At 50.6% G+C, this 18,813-nt stretch overlaps 1 protein-coding gene across 3 annotated transcripts; it reads right to left on the reverse strand.

The window, feature by feature from the left end:
• Positions 1–927: 927 nt before the first annotated feature.
• Positions 928–18,361, reverse strand: LOC134936088 (zinc finger protein 182-like). Of its 3 annotated transcripts, none has more exons than XM_063931003.1 (2): positions 18,018–18,361; positions 928–3,039 (listed from the first exon to the last, which is right to left on the reverse strand). In XM_063931003.1, the coding sequence occupies exon 2, from the start codon at positions 2,865–2,867 to the stop codon at positions 1,749–1,751; it is 1,119 nt and encodes a 372-aa protein (XP_063787073.1). In that variant the 5' UTR covers positions 2,868–3,039; positions 18,018–18,361; the 3' UTR covers positions 928–1,748. The 3 variants fall into 3 exon arrangements, with proteins under 3 accessions (XP_063787073.1, XP_063787072.1, XP_063787070.1); XM_063931002.1 differs by lacking the exon at positions 18,018–18,361 and adding an exon at positions 16,836–18,000; XM_063931000.1 differs by lacking the exon at positions 18,018–18,361 and adding an exon at positions 16,787–18,000.
• Positions 18,362–18,813: the final 452 nt, after the last annotated feature.

Consider the following 18,813-nt stretch of genomic DNA (forward strand, 5'->3'; position numbering starts at 1 on the left):
CGACCTTAAAAAGTCAAAAACTACTGTCTTTTCTACAGACGGCAGTTTTCGACTTCAATTGAATATACCCCTAAAGCACACGGTATGAGCCGAAATTCACATTATAGCACACGGTATGAGACAAAATTCACGTTAGAGTGAGGGGATCCTACCCCCTCAATTAATTAATCCTGTGGAGCCCTTAATTAACTAATCCTGTGGGGCACTGTGGTGAGGGGAGCCTACCCCCTTAATTTACTATTTGCAGAGTTTAGCAGCGGAAGGTTTGCAGCGGTTTCTCACCCCAAGCTGCCGCGCTTCTGCCACCTCCGACACTCAACGTCTTCGGCGCCACCTGGGATGCAGAGCACCGCACCGGGGATGCACCCTTTTCAGTGTGGTCTGCTGCGCTATGTAGGGGGATCTTCTCTCCTGATGCAGGATCCTGAAGTGCGCCGTCCTCCCCGTTGTTCTGCACCATCTTCTTTAAGCCAGCCAGGGTCTTCTGTGGGTCCTTGCTCCGGTAAGCGGGTGTCCTCCGCGATGCCGGTGATCCCGTTGCTGGTCAGTCTCCTCCTTTGCTGCAGGGTCCCGCTCCACTGAAGGTTGGATGTCCTTCCCCGGTCCTGAGGCTGGCTGGACTCCTCCTCTTCTGCGGCGTCTTCTCCACTCAGCGCGGACGGCTCTGGTTGCTCTGGTGACAGGCACAGGCAGCTCCTCCCTGGCGTTGGTCCTCTCCTGGTCCTGCGGGTTGCTCCCTTGCATCTCTTCAGCTTGTGCGCATGTCTCAGCTCCTCCTCCTTCGGTCTTCGTGAGTCCTCCACGCTGGGTGCAGTAGTCATTCAGGATAACATAATTTATGTTATTCTAGACAACTGTACCCTTTCCCCTACTTATGTACACAATACCCCAAACATCTTACTAGACAGTTTCCATCTGAGATACTGATAACAGGAACATATATTTATTATAATCAGCCATCCTAAAAGCTGTATACACTTCCCACTCACTATGTCTTTCACACTATGTCAAAGGTGAAAGAAAACTTGTAACTTAACGTGACACTATATTTCTAACTGGTGCCTATATGTCTGCAAAGCACTAATCCTAATAAAAAGTATGTACAGTATATAAAGCAATAAGGTCATACATATACAAAATGGAGTTAAACATGGACAAAATGGCATCTAAAAAGTGGTTAAAAATAACACCCCGTACAATAACCCATACGGTGAAACAGAGCAGCATACATTGTTCCTGTAGAAATACCCAGCACTCATAACCCTGCTGGTCAGAGAAGGAATCCCAGTACTGAGAGGAGCTGCTGGAACTCTCTACTAGTCCCAGCACCTGCATGAGCAGAACAGCTGTATATTACAGAGCTCAGTAATGGCAGTCCCACGGTCATTGACTATTGTTATACTGCAGCTCTAGTTCCTAACACAGAGACCTTCCCAAGGGGAAAAGTACCTCCAGGTCCACTTGTCAGACCTCTCCTGTCTTTATCAAGACTGATTTATATAAAACACTTGTCACATTCAGAAAATAGATATTGGTTCCATTGAATTCATACAGTTGTGATAAGTTACATTACTTATGATACACAAGCTGCATTCAGGCCCTCAGAGTGACTCCGCATGTGATTACTGAGTGTTTTCACACTTGCTACATTCAGAACATGTAAATGGTTTCTCTCCTGTGTGACTCCTCTGATGTATAACAAGATATGACTTATGGGAAAAACATTTGCTGCACTCAGAACATATAAATTATTTCTCTCCTGTGTGACTCCTCTGATGTCGAATAAGAAATGACTTATGGGAAAAACACTTGCTACATTCAGAACATTTAAATGGTTTCTCTCCTGTGTGAATCATCTGATGTATAACAAGATATGACTTTCTGGTAAAACATTTGCTGCATTCAGAACATATAATTGGGTTTTCTCCTGTGTGACTCCTCTGATGTATAACAAGCTCTGACTTCAGGGAAAAACACTTGCTGCATTCAGAACATTCAAATGGTTTCTCTCCTGTGTGAACTCTCTGATGTATAACAAGCGGTGCCTTCTGGGGAAAACACTTGCTGCATTCAGAACATACAAATGGTTTCTCTCCTGTGTGACTCATCTGATGTTTGAGAAGATGTGATTTACATGTAAAGCTTCTGTCACACTCAGAGCACATATGTGGTTTCTCTCCTGTGTGACTCCTCTGATGTTTGGTAAGATGTGATTTACATGTAAAGCTTCTGTCACACTCAGAGCACAGATGTGGTTTCTCTCCTGTGTGAATCCTCTGATGTATAACAAGATGTGACTTCTGGAAGAAACACTTGCTGCATTCAGAACAAATAAATGGTTTCTCTTCTGTGTGACTCCTCTGATGTATAAGAAGAAGTGACTTCTGGGAAAAACACTTGCTGCATTCAGAACATTCAAATGGTTTCTCTCCTGTGTGACTCCTCTGATGTATGATAAGTTTTGATTTATGTGTAAAGCTTCTGTCACACTCAGAGCACAGATGTGGTTTCTCTCCTGTGTGACTCTTCTGATGTATGAGAAGATATGACTTCTGGGAAAAACACTTGCTACATTCAGAACATTTAAATGGTTTCTCTCCTGTGTGACTCCTCTGATGTATGATAAGTTTTGATTTATGTGTAAAGCTTCTGTCACACTCAGAGCACAGATGTGGTTTCTCTCCTGTGTGACTCCTCTGATGTATGAGAAGATATGATTTACTTTTAAAGCTTCTGTCACACACAGAGCACAGATGTGGTTTCTCTCCTGTGTGACTCCTCTGATGTATGAGAAGCTGTGATTTATATGTAAAGCTTCTGTCACACTCAGAACACAGATGTGGTCTCTCTCCTGTGAGACTCATCATTAAATGGATAAAAACTTCTATCCATAAAATGAAAATCGTTTCTTTGAACCATTCAGAAGCTTAAGAAGAAATTATATCTTTAGTTGGCTAGATCAGGGAACAAGGAGCCTTTCCCGTCTCTTTCCACAGCCCTGTCTTCTATTCTTAGTGGGACTCCAGCTCCTTAAGTTACCTGTAAAAAAATAGAAAAATAAAAACTTTTATTTAATACTCTGAAGATCACCATTGTAATCAGATGTAGTGTTATATTGTATAAGGAACATGAGGTATCTTTATGTATGTTGCCTAATTGCTGGACTCCCATTTCCAGTCAGCTTTGCAGTACAGAGACCCCTTTCCTCCTGCCACAGATACAACATATATATACAAAACATATAAAATTATAATAAAATGATGTTATCAAATTGGAATGAAATGACAGTTAGGCAGTATCCAATTAGCTGCAGTATATTGATAACTTATAGCAAATACAATCATTTGGTATCGTGTTAGTGGCGATAAGTTATTATTGATAAGTCTCCATATGGTTTATCGTGCATTTCTCTTCACCATCTTTGAGCTGGTGGTAAGTAATGAAAAATCCCTATTAAAAATGTTGCCATTTGGTTCTGAATCCCTGGTACATCCCTCTGAATGACTAATGAGGCACTTAGAAGTTTTTAATTATTTTTATTAGGTTTCCTCTTTTTTTAAAGTTCCCTAAAATCACCCAAATATGTACTTATACCCATTTTTATGTACCCCAAATTTAATGAGAGCACGCATTTTGCTGAAAAAAATAGCTTTATATAATTTTCTGCATTTTTAAAAAAAATGCATATAACAGAAATTTGACCTAATTTAATGACAGTAAATACTTTTATTATGGCCACTAATAGACGTCTACAATGTTTTCCTAAGTTAGTTTGATTTTTTTGGGGTAAAGGCAGAATTCCTCACTTTCTCCAATGCCAGCTAGAATTATCACGTGATTCCTGTTATTGACGTTTTGGAATAGTATAGGTGTGATAAATGGGAGCGTGCAGGCTATGATAACCTGATATTTTGGGAGGTAGGTGTGATAACAGAATCTGAGATCACAGCTAATGTTATCAAGGCTAATTGGATACCCCCCTTGGTAAGAACTCTGATCCCTCCCCCCAGTGTCAGAGATGCACAGGAGTGAGCGGACAGTGGGGAAGGGAGGAGAGGTGTGGAGACAGGTTTCATACAAAATCTATTTAATGATATTCTGACCTCCTGTAAAAAGCATAGATAGGTGATATATGCTACAAATCTGGCCATACCTCCCGTCAGCTGATGCACCAGGATGCTGCCACTTTCTCTGCACAAGTCATGGAAATGGGGATAATGTGAAACACTACAATCATTCTGAGCAGCGTGTGTAGAGGAAACAGCAGCATTCCAGGATCTGTAACCTGAGCAACCAGTATATATAAGAACACATAGATGTCTATGTAAGAGACACGGGTAGGTTTGGTGCTTGTGTTCACGACAAAGAAAATCCGAATTTTCTTATGTACTTTCCAGAAAATCTCTCTCATTGTTCAACTGGGGGACATGGCTTACACTGGGCATAGAGTTGGGCACTTGGAGAAATCAATTACTTAAAGCTAATTGATGCTCTCTCCCCTATATACCCCTCCTACATCAAGTAGGACACCAGTTGTTTCACTAATTAAGCCCTAATGGAGACATCACATTCAAACTAAAAAAAAAAACGAAACAAGACAACAGTATATCATAAGGGAGGGAAGGCAGTTTACCCAGATGGACTATGCGAAACAATTGGAAATCATTACAGAAAAACCCTACATCCAATCAGAGTGGCAGCTGCTTACACAAAAAAACAAGATTTATGGTAAGAACTTACCGTTGTTAAGTCTCTTTCTCTGAGGTACACTGCGCTCCACAAGGAATAACATCGGGGTGTAGAATAGGATCTGGATCCGTGGCACCAACAGGCTCAAAGCTTTTGACTGTTCCCAAGATTCACAGCGCCGCCTCCTCTATAACCCCGCCTCCATGCACAGGGAGCTCAGTTTCATTAACCAGCCCAATGCAGTGGCAGGTACCAGAGACGACAATCACTCGTAGCCAATTACACCACACACTCACCACAGGAGAGGATGTCAGCGGCTATGACAATACCAACCCAAAGAAGCTAAGTGCGTCAGGGTGGGCGCCTTGTGGAGCCCAGTGTACCTCGCAGAAAGAGATTTAACAACGGTAAGTTCTTACCATAAGACTCGTTTTCTGCTGCGGGGTACACTGGGCTCTACAAGGATTAACATCGGGGATGTCCTAAAGCAGTTACTTATGGGAGGTAATGCATTGTAGTGGGCACAAGAACCCGTCATCCAAAGGAGGCATCCTGGGAAGCGGCGGTATCGAAGGCAGAACCTTATAAACGTGTTCCCGGAAGACCACGTAGCCGGCTTGCACAATTGTTCAAGTGTCGCACCATGGTGGACCGCCCAAGAAGGTCCAACCGACAGAGTAGAATGGGCCTTAATGGTAGCAGGAGCTGGACGACCAATCTGTACATAAGCATGCGCAATTGCCATTCTTATCCATCTGGCCAGAGTCTGCTTGGAAGCAGGCCAGCCACGTTTGTGAAAACCAAACAATACAAAAATAAGAATTTACTTACCGATAATTCTATTTCTCGTAGTCCGTAGTGGATGCTGGGCGCCCATCCCAAGTGCGGATTATCTGCATTACTTGTACATAGTTATTGTTAACTAAATCGGGTTATTGTTGTAGTGAGCCATCTTTTCTAGAGGCTCCTCTGTTATCATACTGTTAACTGGGTTCAGATCACAAGTTGTACGGTGTGATGATGTCCTAGTGGATGCTGGGAACTCCGTAAGGACCATGGGGATTATACCAAAGCTCCCAAATGGGCGGGAGAGTGCGGATGACTCTGCAGCACCGAATGAGAGAACTCCATGTCCTCCTCAGCCAGGGTATCAAATTTGTAGAATTTTGCAAACGTGTTTGCCCCTGACCAAGTAGCTGCTCGGCAAAGTTGTAAAGGCGAGACCCCTCGGGCAGCCGCCCAAGATGAGCATTTACAGATTTTGGCTGTGGCAGGCCTGCCAAAGTATGTGCAAGCTGAATTGTACTACAAATCCAACGAGCAATAGTCTGCTTAGAAGCAGGAGCACCCAGCTTATTGGGTGCATACAGGATAAACAGCGAGTCAGATTTTCTGACTCCAGCCGTCCTGGAAATATATATTTTCAGGGCCCTGACAACGTCTAGCAGCTTGGAGTCCTCCGAGTCCCTAGTAGCCGCAGGCACCACAATAGGTTGGTTCAGATGAAGGCTGACACCACCTTAGGGAGAAACTGAGGACGAGTCCTCAGTTCTGCCCTGTCCGAATGGAAAATCAGATATAGGCTTTTGCAAGATAAAGCCGCCAATTCTGACACGCGCCTGGCCGAAGCCAGGGCCAACAGCATGGCCACTTTCCATGTGAGATATTTTAAATCCACGGATTTAAGCGGTTCAAACCAATGTGATTTGAGGAACCCCAAAACTACATTGAGATCCCAAGGTGCCACTGGAGGCACAAAAGGAGGCTGTATATGCAGCACTCCCTTGACAAACGTCTGGACTTCAGGAACTGAAGCCAGTTCTCTCTGGAAGAAAATCGACAGGGCCGAAATTTGAACCTTAATGGACCCCAATTTGAGGCCCATAGACACCCCTGTTTGCAGGAAATGCAGGAATCGACCCAGTTGAAATTCCTCCGTTGGGGCCTTCCTGGCCTCGCACCACGCAACATATTTTCGCCAAATGCGGTGATAGTGCTGTGCGGTCACCTCCTTCCTGGCTTTGATCAGGGTAGGAATGACTTCCTCCGGAAAGCCTTCCTCCTTTAGGATCCGGCGTTCAACCGCCATGCCGTCAAACGCAGCCGTGGTAAGTCTTGAAACAGACAGGGTCCTTGCTGGAGCAGGTCCCTTCTTAGAGGCAGAGGTCACGGGTCCTCTGTGAGCATCTCTTGAAGTTCCGGGTACCAAGTCCTTCTTGGCCAATCCGGAGCCACGAGTATAATTCTTACTCCTCTCCGCCTTATAATCCTCAGTACCTTGGGTATGAGAGGCAGAGGAGGGAACACATACACTGACTGGTATACCCACGGTGTTACCAGAGCGTCCACAGCTATTGCCTGAGGGTCCCTTGACCTGGCGCAATACCTGTCCAGTTTTTTGTTGAGGCGGGACGCCATCATGTCCACCTTTGGTTTTTCCCAGACGTGTCGACACACTCGTACCGACACCCACAACCACACTGGGGCTATAGGGGACAGACCCACAGCCAAGCCTGTTAGAGAAACACAGAGGGAGTTTATGCGAGCTCACACCCCAGCGCCTATCCCGGTACCGAAACAAAACAAAGTCTCAGACCTGCCATCGCTTTAATAATAATAATAATATTATTATTATTAAGTACAGCACCAAATTACTGTCCCCCCCCCCTCCCTCCGTTTTGCACCCTGTTACTGTACAGTAGTGTAGGAGGCCAGGACCAGCGTCTCTGCAGCTTGTGAGAAGAAAATGGTGCTGAGTGGAGCTGTGAGGGCTAAGCCACACCCCCTTAATGGCGCGTTTTAGTCCCGCTATTTATTTAAATATTTATACTGGCGGGGGTCCAGTTTTGGTGCCTAGGCACCGTAAACCACTTCTGCCAGTGCTTTTTTTTTTTTGAGGATTTATGCTGCCCAGGGCGCACCCCCTGCGCCCTGCACCCTGAAGTGCCGCTGTGTGTGGTAGCATGGCAGGCTGCACGGTACCTCAAGCCGTCACTGAAATCTACTGATCTTCTTTACTCACCCGTCTTCTGACTTCTGGCTCCAAGGGGGGTGACGGCGCGGCTCCGGGAACGAGCATCTAGGAGTACCTAGCGATCAGACCCTCTGGAGCTAATGGTGTCCAGTAGCCTAAGAAGCAGAGCCCTTGAACTCACAGAAGGAGGTCTGTTTCTCTCCCCTCAGTCCCACGATGCAGGGAGCCTGTTGCCAGAAGTGTTCCTTGAAAATAATAAACCTAACAAAAATAAGAAATTACTTACCGATAATTCTATTTCTCGTAGTCCGTAGTGGATGCTGGACTCCGTAAGGACCATGGGGATTTGCGGCTCCGCAGGAGACAGGGCACAAAAAGTAAAAGCTTTAGGACTAGCTGGTGTGCACTGGCTCCTCCCCCTATGACCCTCCTCCAAGCCTCAGTTAGGATACTGTGACCGGACGAGCGTACACAATAAGGAAGGATTTTGAATCCCGGGTAAGACTCATACCAGCCACACCAATCACACTGTACAACCTGTGATCTGTGATCTGAGCTGCTCGGCAAAGTTGTAAAGCCGAGACCCCTCGGGCAGCTGCCCAAGATGAGCCCACCTTCCTTGTGGAGTGGGCATTTACAGATTTTGGCTGTGGCAGGCCTGCCACAGAATGTGCAAGCTGAATTGTACTACAAATCCAACAAGCAATCGTCTGCTTAGAAGCAGGAGCACCCAGTTTGTTGGGTGCATACAGTATAAACAGCGAGTCAGACTTTCTGACTCCAGCCGACCTTGAAATATATATTTTCAGGGCCCTGACAACGTCTAGCAACTTGGAGTCCTCCAAGTCCCTAGTAGCCGCAGGCACCACAATAGGTTGGTTCAGGTGAAACGCTGACACCACCTTAGGGAGAAACTGGGGACGGGTCCGCAGTTCTGCCCTGTCCGAATGGAAAATCAGATATGGGCTTTTGCAAGATAAAGCCGCCAATTCTGACACTCGCCTGGCCGAGGCCAGGGCCAGCAGCATGGTCACTTTCCATGTGAGATATTTCAAATCCACAGATTTGAGCGGTTCAAACCAATGTGATTTGAGGAATCCCAACACTACATTGAGATCCCACGGTGCCACTGGAGGCACAAAAGGGGGCTGTATATGCAGTACTCCCTTAACAAACGTCTGGACTTCAGGAACTGAAGCCAATTCTTTCTGGAAGAAAATCGACAGGGCCGAAATTTGAACCTTAATGGACCCCAATTTGAGGCCCATAGACACTCCTGTCTGCAGGAAATGCAGGAATCGACCCAGTTGAAATTCCTCCGTCGGGGCCCTCCTGGCCTCACACCACGCAACATATTTTCGCCAAATACGGTGATAAAGTTGTGCGGTCACCTCCTTCCTGGCTTTGATCAGGGTAGGGATGACTTCCTCCGGAATGCCTTTTTCCTTCAGGATCCGGCGTTCAACCGCCATGCCGTCAAACGCAGCCGCGGTAAGTCTTGGAACAGACAGGGTCCTTGCTGAAGCAGGTCCCTTCTTAGCGGCAGAGGCCACGGGTCCTCTGTGAGCATCTCTTGAAGTTCCGGGTACCAAGTCCTTCTTGGCCAATCCGGAGCCACGAGTATAGTTCTTACTCCTCTCCGTCTTATAATTCTCAGTACCTTGGGTATGAGAGGCAGAGGAGGGAACACATACACTGACTGGAACACCCAAGGTGTTACCAGAGCGTCCACAGCTATTGCCTGAGGGTCCCTTGACCTGGCGCAATACCGGTCTAGTTTTTTGTTGAGGCGGGACGCCATCATGTCCACCTTTGGTTTTGCCCAACGGTTCACAATCATGTGGAAGACTTCCGGATAAAGTCCCCACTCTCCCGGGTGGAGGTCGTGCCTGCTGAGGAAGTCTGCTTCCCAGTTGTCCACTCCTGGAATGAACACTGCTGACAGTGCTATCACATGATTTTCCGCCCAGCGAAAAATCCTTGCAGCTTCCGCCATTGCCCTCCTGCTTCTTGTGCCTGTTTATGTGGGCGACTGCCGTGATGTTGTCCGACTGGATCAACACCGGCTGCCCTTGAAGCAGAGGTCTTGCTAGGCTTAGAGCATTGTAAATTGCCCTTAGCTCCAGTATATTTATGTGAAGTGAAGTCTCCAGGCTTGACCATACTCCCTGGAAATTTCTTCCCTGTGTGACTGCTCCCCAGCCTCGAAGGCTGGCATCCGTGGTCACCAGGACCCAGTCCTGAATGCCGAATCTGCGGCCCTCTAGAAGATGAGCACTCTGCAACTACCACAGAAGAGACACCCTTGTCCTCAGAGACAGGGTTATCCGCTGATGCATCTGAAGATGCGATCCGGACCATTTGTCCAGCAGATCCCACTGAAAGGTTCTTGCGTGGAATCTGCCGAATGGAATCGCTTCGTAAGAAGCCACCATTTTCCCCAGGACCCTTGTGCATTGATGCACTGACACTTGGCCTGGTTTTAGGAGGTTCCTGACTAGCTCGGATAACTCCCTGGCTTTCTCCTCCGGGAGAAACACTTTTTTCTGGACTGTGTCCAGAATCATCCCTAGGAACAGCAGACGTGTCGTCGGATTCAGCTGCGATTTTGGAATATTTAGAATCCATCCGTGCTGTCGTAGTACTACTTGAGATAGTGCTACTCCGACCTCTAACTGTTCTCTGGACCTTGCCCTTATCAGGAGATCGTCCAAGTAAGGGATAATTAAGACGCCTTTTCTTCGAAGAAGAATCATCATTTCGGCCATTACCTTGGTAAAGACCCGGGGTGCCGTGGACAATCCAAACGGCAGCGTTTGAAACTGATAGTGACAGTTCTGTACCACGAACCTGAGGTACCCTTGGTGAGAAGGGCAAATTGGGACATGGAGGTAAGCATCCTTGATGTCCAGAGACACCATATAGTCCCCTTCTTCCAGGTTCGCTATCACTGCTCTGAGTGACTCCATTTTGAATTTGAACCTTTGTATGTAAGTGTTCAAGGACTTCAGATTTAGAATAGGTCTCACCGAGCCGTCCGGCTTCGGTACCACAAACAGTGTGGAATAATACCCCTTTCCCTGTTGTAGGAGGGGTACTTTGATTATCACCTGCTGGGAATACAGCTTGTGAATGGCTTCCAATACCGCCTCCCTGTCGGAGGGAGACGTTGGTAAAGCAGACTTCAGGAACCGGCGAGGGGGAGACGTCTTGACTTCCAATCTGTACCCCTGAGATACTACCTGCAGGATCCAGGGGTCCACTTGCGAGTGAGCCCACTGCGCGCTGAAACTCTTGAGACGACCCCCCACCGTACCTGAGTCCGCTTGTAAGGCCCCAGCATCATGCTGAGGACTTGGCAGAAGCGGGGGAAGGCTTCTGTTCCTGGGAAGGGGCTGCCTGCTGCAGTCTTTTCCCCTTTCCTCTACTCCGGGGCAGATATGAGTGGCCTTTTGACCGCTTGCCCTTATGGGGACGAATGGACTGAGGCTGAAAAGACGGTGTCTTTTTCAGCTGAGAGGTGACTTGGGGTAGAAAGGTGGATTTTCCAGCTGTTGCCGTGGCCACCAGGTCCGATAGACTGACCCCAAATACTCCTCCCCTTTATACGGCAATACTTCCATGTGCCGTTTGGAATCCGCATCACCTGACCACTGTCGTGTCCATAAACTTCTTCTGGCAGAAATGGACAGCGCACTTACTCTTGATGCCAGAGTGCAAATATCCCTCTCTGCATCTCGCATATATAGAAATGCATCTTTTAAATGCTCTATAGTCAATAATATATTGTCCCTGTCCAGGGTATCAATATTTTCAGTCAGGGACTCCGACTAAGCCACCCCAGCACTGCACATCCAGGCTGAGGCGATTGCTGGTCGTAGTATAACACCAGTATGTGTGTATATACTTTTTAGGATATTTTCCAGCTTCCTATCAGCTGGCTCCTTGAGGGCGGCCGTATCAGGAGACGGTAACGCCACTTGTTTTGATAAGCGTGTGAGCGCCTTATCTACCCTAGGGGGTGTTTCCCAACGCGCCCTAACCTCTGGCGGGAAAGGGTACAATGCCAATAATTTTTTTAGAAATTAGCAGTTTTTTATCGGGGGAAACCCACGCATCATCACACACTTCATTTAATTCATCTGATTCAGGAAAAACTACGGGTAGTTTTTTCACACCCCACATAATACCCCTTTTTGTGGTACTTGTAGTATCAGAAATGTTCAAAACCTCCTTCATTGCCGTGATCATGCAACGTGTGGCCCTACTGGAAAATACGTTTGTTTCTTCACCGTCGACACTGGAGTCAGTGTCCGTGTCTGTGTCGACCGACTGAGGTAATGGGCGCTTTAGAGCCCCTGACGGTGTTTGAGACGCTTGGACAGGCACTAATTGATTTGCCGGCTGTCTCATGTCGTCAACAGTCTTTTGTAAAGTGCTGACGCTATAACGTAATTCCTTAAATAAGACCATCCAATCAGGTGTCGACTCCCTAGGGGGTGACATCACTAATACAGGCAATTGCTCCGCCTCCACAGGACCCCACTAGCCCTTTGGGGAGACAGAGGGAGAGTTTGCCAGCACACACCAAAGCGCTATATATGTATAGGGACAACCTTATAAATAAGTGTCTATCCCTTATAGCTGCAATATATCTATATCTAGCCAAATAAGTGCCCCCCCTCTCTTTTTTACCCTGTTTCTGTAGTGCAGGACTGCAGGGGAGAGTCAGGGAGACGTCCTTCCAGCGGAGCTGTGAGGGAAAATGGCGCTTGTGTGCTGAGGAGATAGGCTCCGCCCCCTTCTCGGCGGCCTTTTCTCCCGCTTTTTTAGGAAAAACTGGCAGGAGTTAAATACATCCATATAGCCCAGGAGCTATATGTGATGTATTTTTAGCCAAAAATAGTGTTTATATTGCGTCTCAGGGGGCGCCCCCCCCAGCGCCCTGCACCCTCAGTGACCGGAGTGTGAAGTGTGCTGAGAGCAATGGCGCACAGCTGCAGTGCTGTGCGCTACCTTTACTGAAGACAGCTGTCTTCTTCCGCCGATTTCCGGACCTCTTCTGTCTTCTGGCTCTGTAAGGGGGCCGGCGGCGCGGCTCCGGGACCTATCCATGGCTGGGCCTGTGATCGTCCCTCTGGAGCTAATGTCCAGTAGCCAAGAAGCCCAATCCACTCTGCACGCAGGTGAGTTCGCTTCTTCTCCCCTTAGTCCCTCGATGCAGTGAGCCTGTTGCCAGCAGGACTCACTGAAAATAAAAAAACCTAAGTCTAAACTTTTACTCTAAGCAGCTCGAGAGAGCCACCCTTCTCGGCCGGGCACAAAAATCTAACAGAGGCTTGGAGGAGGGTCATAGGGGGAGGAGCCAGTGCACACCAGCTAGTCCTAAAGCTTTTACTTTTTGTGCCCTGTCTCCTGCGGAGCCGCAAATCCCCATGGTCCTTACGGAGTCCCAGCATCCACTTAGGACGTCAGAGAAAAGTATTTTTTCTGAGAAACTCTGGAGAGCCTCTCAGTGTGCATCCAGTCTCACTGGGCACAGAATCTAACTGGAGTCTGGAGGAGGGGCATAGAGGGAGGAGCCAGTTCACACTCCCTTTAAAGTCTTAAAGTGCCTGAGTCTCCTGCAGATCCAGTCTATACCCCATGGTTCTTGAAGCATCCCCAGCATCCTCTAGGACGTATGAGAAATCAAAAACAATTTTAATAAAAAAAAGCCATGTTGGCCTTTACATGTGTCGACCATATGCCCATGTCGATCAATTGTGGTTGACCTAGTGACAGTCAACCTAACTAGGGTCGACCTGCCAAACGAATACAGATACGACAGGGACTATATACAGGTTGTATATGGTATGCTGGCAACCGGCATCCCAGCTGCCAGTATGCCGGCAGGGGAGTGAGTACCACGAAGCCCTCTGCGCTCACCACAGGTTCTATTGGCGCTCTATGGGTGTCGTGGACACCCACGAGTGGATATAGCCCCAGTTAGCCGGATTAGCAGTGGTCGGAATCGCGGCATCTGCATTCTGACCACTGGGATGCCGACCGCCGGGATATGAACTACATCCCCTATATACCAGTAGCATATCTCTCTCTATGGCCCTCATTCCGAGTTGTTCGCTCTGTATTTTATCATCGCATCACAGTGAAATTCCGCGTAGTGCGCATGCGCAATTTTCGCACTGCGACTGCGCCAAGTAACTTTGCTATGAAGATAGTATTTTTACTCACGGCTTTTTCATCGCTCCGGCGATCGTAATGTGATTGACAGGAAATGGGTGTTACTGGGCGGAAACACGGCGTTTTAGGGGCGTGTGGCTGAAAACGCTACCGTTTCCGGAAAAAACGCAGGAGTGGCCGGAGAAACGGGGGAGTGGTTGGGCAAACGCTGGGTGTGTTTGTGACGTCAAACCAGGAACGACAAGCACTGAACTGATCGCACAGGCAGAGTAAGTGTGGAGCTACTCTGAAACTGCTAAGAAGTTTGTAATCGCAATATTGCGAATACATCGGTCGCAATTTTAAGAAGCTAAGATACACTCCCAGTAGGCGTAGGCTTAGCGTGTGTAACTCTGCTAAATTCGCCTTGCGACCGATCAACTCGGAATGAGGGCCTATATACTGTATCTGTATAATGTGCAGTTTTATTATACAGCAGGGACGCTGCCACTGGCGTATCTATAATGGGTGCAGTGTGTGCGGGGCACACAGGCCCCTGGATCCAGAGGGGCCCCACACTGCACACATATCTTCTATACTTACCATTCTGGTGTCCGTGTCTCGCCCCCTCCTATCCGAATCCCGTAGCCGGCAGCGCTGTTAGCACTGTGAGTGTACAGAGCATGCAATACAATGGCCGCCACAATTTTTTCAGAGACCTGCGCACAGAGGCGTAACTAGCACGGGGCGAGCAGGGCGTGTGCCCTGGGTGCCGTGGCAACCCCAGCAGAGGGGGGCGCCACAGGCACCTGCACGGCCCGCTCGCCCCATGCGCCCACCACCGTCAGCTCCCACTAGGTACGGGGAGGAGGCGAGACTCAAGTCAGTCAGTGGCGGAAGGAAGCTTGGATGCGGGCCGGCGCCAGCGAGGGAGAAGGGTGATGAAATCCATTTTCATCTCACTTAAACTCGTTCTGTGCCGCTGCCCGCTGGATGTCATTTTCCCTGGTGACCTTCTCTGCTGCCTGGCTGGCCCACGCACTGCCTGCTGGGAGAAAGGAGGAGGGAGGAGGAAGAGTCACGGGGGAGCTCTGTAATGTCAGCGGCAGCCGTGAAGAGCCTTACCGCGCCTGAGCCGGAAAAGCAAGAGATGCAAAATGCAAAGTATGTTGTGTGAAAAAACATACAAACATGTAAATATCAGTGTGTGTGTTTTGCTGTGTATGTGTGTATTTGTTTTGCTGTGTGTGTGTGTATTGCTATATGTGCACAGTGGCACTCCTTAAAGGAAAAGAGCTTCATTCACATGGTAACAGAGCTTTGTGTCTATTAGACTATTCCAGCTTGTTGTATCCCCTGCCCCAACAGCTCGGTCCTCCCCACACATTACACCCCCCCTGCGTCCCTCCCCACCCATTACACCCCCCCTGCGTCCCTCCCCACACATTACACCCCCCACCTGCTTCCCTCCCCACACATTACACCCCCCCCTGCGTCCCTCCCCACACATTACACCCCCCCGCGTCCCTCCCCACACATTACACCCCCCCGCGGCCCTCCCCACACATTACACCTCCCCCGCGTCCCTCCCCACACATCACCCCCCCCCCCCCGCGTCCCTCCCCACACATTACACCCCCCCCGCGTCCCTCCCCACACATTACACCCCCCATGCGTCCCTCCCCACACATTACACCCCCCCGCCTCTCTCCCCACACATTACACCCCCCATGCGTCCCTCCCCACACATTACACCCCCCCGCGTCCCTCCCCACACATTACACCCCCCCGCGTCCCTCCCCACACATTACACCCCCCCGCGTCCCTCCCCACACATCACCCCCCCCCCCCGCGTCCCTCCCCACACATCACCCCCCCCGCGTCCCTCCCCACACATTACACCCCCCCTGCGTCCCTCCCCACACATTACACCCCCCCCGCGTCCCTCCCCACACATTACACCCCCCATGCGTCCCTCCCCACACATTACACCCCCCCGCCTCTCTCCCCACACATTACACCCCCCATGCGTCCCTCCCCACACATTACACCCCCCCGCGTCCCTCCCCACACATTACACCCCCCCTGCGTCCCTCCCCACACATTACACCCCCCCTGCGTCCCTCCCCACACATTACACCCCCCCTGCGTCCCTCCCCACACATTACACCCCCCCTGCGTCCCTCCACTCACATTACACCCCCCCCTGCGTCCCTCCCCACACATTACACCCCCCCTGCGTCCCTCCCCACACATTACACCCCCCCGCGTCCCTCCCCACACATTACACCCCCCCCCGCGTCCCTCCCCACACATTACACCCCCCCCGCGTCCCTCCCCACACATTACACCCCCCCGCGTCCCTCCCCACACATTACACCCCCCCGCGTCCCTCCCCACACATTACACCCCCCCGCTTCCCTCCCCACACATTACACCCCCCCGCTTCCCTCCCCACACATTACACCCCCCGCGTCTTTCCCCACACATTACACCCCCCTGCGTCCCTCCCCACACATTACACCCCCCTGCGTCCTTCCCCACACATTACACCCCCCTGCATCCTTCCCCACACATTACACCCCCCCCTGCGTCCTTCCCCACACATTACACCCCCCCCTGCGTCCCTCCCCACACATTACAACCCCTGCCTCCCTCCCCACACATTACACCCCCCTGCGTCCCTCCCCACACATTACACCCCCATGCGTCCCTCCCCACACATTACACCCCCATGCGTCCCTCCCCACACATTACACCCCCATGCGTCCCTCCCCACACATTACACCCCCATGCGTCCCTCCCCACACATTACACCCCCATGCGTCCCTCCCCACACATTACACCCCCATGCGTCCCTCCCCACACATTACACCCCCCCTGCGTCCCTCCCCACACATTACACCCCCCCCTACCCTGCGTCCCTCCCCACACATTACACCCCCATGCGTCCCCACACACCTTGTATGGCGGCTGCAGGCGTCTCTCATACCCCGGGCACAGCGCTCACCTCACTGCCGGTCCCCGTCTCTCCCGTGTCCCGTCGCCTCCTCCACCGCAGCAAGTGTTGTGTCCTGTCCGTGCTCAGGCCGGGAAAGTCAGTGGGCGAAAGACTGGCATGGGGAGGAGTGAGGGCGGGAATTTATGAAGGGGGAGGAGTTTAGTTCTGGCTTAAATGGGATGGGGAGGAGTGAGGGAACGTTTTGAAGGGGGCGGAGCCTGGGCGGGGACAGAGGGGAGGTGGGCGGATACCAGGCGGTAACAATGAGTAGGGATCACATGGTGGTCGTTCTCTATTCAGTAGCTCAAAACGCTGGACATCGCTCCCCCGGGGCTGCTAGTGACGTCACCACGTGATGCTGTATAACTGCTGCGGAGAATTGGCGCATTCCCTCACACTCCCCTCCTGCCGCCTGCAGTGCGTCAGTGTTACCGTCTATACTTGTAATTTGTCTAGAAATATGTTTTTATAGGTTGTATAGCAATATCTCCCAAAACAAGCATTTAAGTATAGATACAGCTATATGTGGTCATTGTGGTGCTATATACGCCCTGTGTGCGGCGCGTGACTCGCCCCCTCATCACCCAGCGGCACTTTCCCCTAATAGCTCATCTCCCTGATGCTACGCTAGTTTTCAATACTACATAAGTATGACGTACCCGCAGCATATTCCTCATCTAACCCCTCTTGCTCGCCCACATCATGTTTCTCACATACCCAACTCACCCGCAGCCCGTCTCTCATATGTACCCCTCACCCGCAGCCCGTCTCTCATATGTACCCCGCCTCACCCGCAGCACTTCCCTTGCTTGGCTCCTATCTGCTTAATAACAGCATGTCTCTCACACATCTCCTCCTGTCTACACAGCATGTCCAGCATATAACTAATCCCACTCAACCCTCCATGCTCCCAAACATTTCCATCACACACTCACCCCTCACTAACAGCATGTATCTTATAGGGGCAAAGGACGCCAAAATGGCGCCCGGAGCCGGCTAAGGGGGAGGGCCGCGGGGGGGGGGCGCGTGGCCGGCGGCGGGAAAGGCAGGGGGGCGGGCAGGAGAGCCCGTCCCCGTTTTGGCACCTACGGTAGCCAGCGGACCAGTGGGGCAGCACGGTCGCGGTTAGGGGGGCAGTGCCAGCGCAGCGTTCTTAAGGAGCAAGCAGGAGGGAGAGGAGTCACTTCTTACCGGAAAGGTTGCAGTGCAGACTCCCTCCTTCTTGCTCAGCGTACACAGCATCAGCATGCAACAGCAGAGGCAGCGCCAGGCTGCCAACGGGAGTCGCGGAGATCAGCAGGGTGATCCATGCTTGGAGCGCCCGGAGAGGAGAAGGGCTCTCCCAGCACGTTTTAGAGAGGGGGAGGAAGCTATGTCCGGGCATCAGCTGTCGGCAGCAGGAAGGGACGAGAGGCAGCAGCAGCAGCTGAACAAGAAGAAAGTAGGAAGGGCTCCACCTGGTGGTCGGAGGTCGAACAAGAGGAAGCAGTCCAGCCAGGCTGAAGCACCAGATCGTGGCAGGAAGTTAGTGAGAACACAGCGTGCGGTGCAGCAATACGAAGGCGGCCACCTGAGCGGGGTGAGTGCAAAGCAGGACTCTTATGGGGGCTTGATACCGGAGGGGACAGAGTCAGACGGCCAGGGTGCAGAGGGGGAGGAGCAGACTTTTATTATGCAGCAGATGGACACTATTACCCTCCCCACTGCAGCGCAGACACCATCTACGCATCACTTATGCACAGCAGGCAGGGGGGGCCCAGGGGACGGCGGAGGCAGCCTAAACCCGGGCCGGTCCCAGCAGGGATCGTGGGAAATGGGGTTGGATATGCAACCCCTCAGTAGCCAGCACCATGCGCCCAGCTGCACACCACAGCGGCAGGACAGGGCGACCATGCAGATGGCAGAACACATCGCAGAACTTCTGCATAGCTGCATGGCTCGCTCGCCGCTGTTCAGGTCCCCACCAAGGAGAAGATATCAACTAGAG

The sequence above is a fragment of the Pseudophryne corroboree genome, chromosome 6 (assembly GCF_028390025.1).
Source record: "Pseudophryne corroboree isolate aPseCor3 chromosome 6, aPseCor3.hap2, whole genome shotgun sequence".
Taxonomy (NCBI): domain Eukaryota; kingdom Metazoa; phylum Chordata; class Amphibia; order Anura; family Myobatrachidae; genus Pseudophryne; species Pseudophryne corroboree.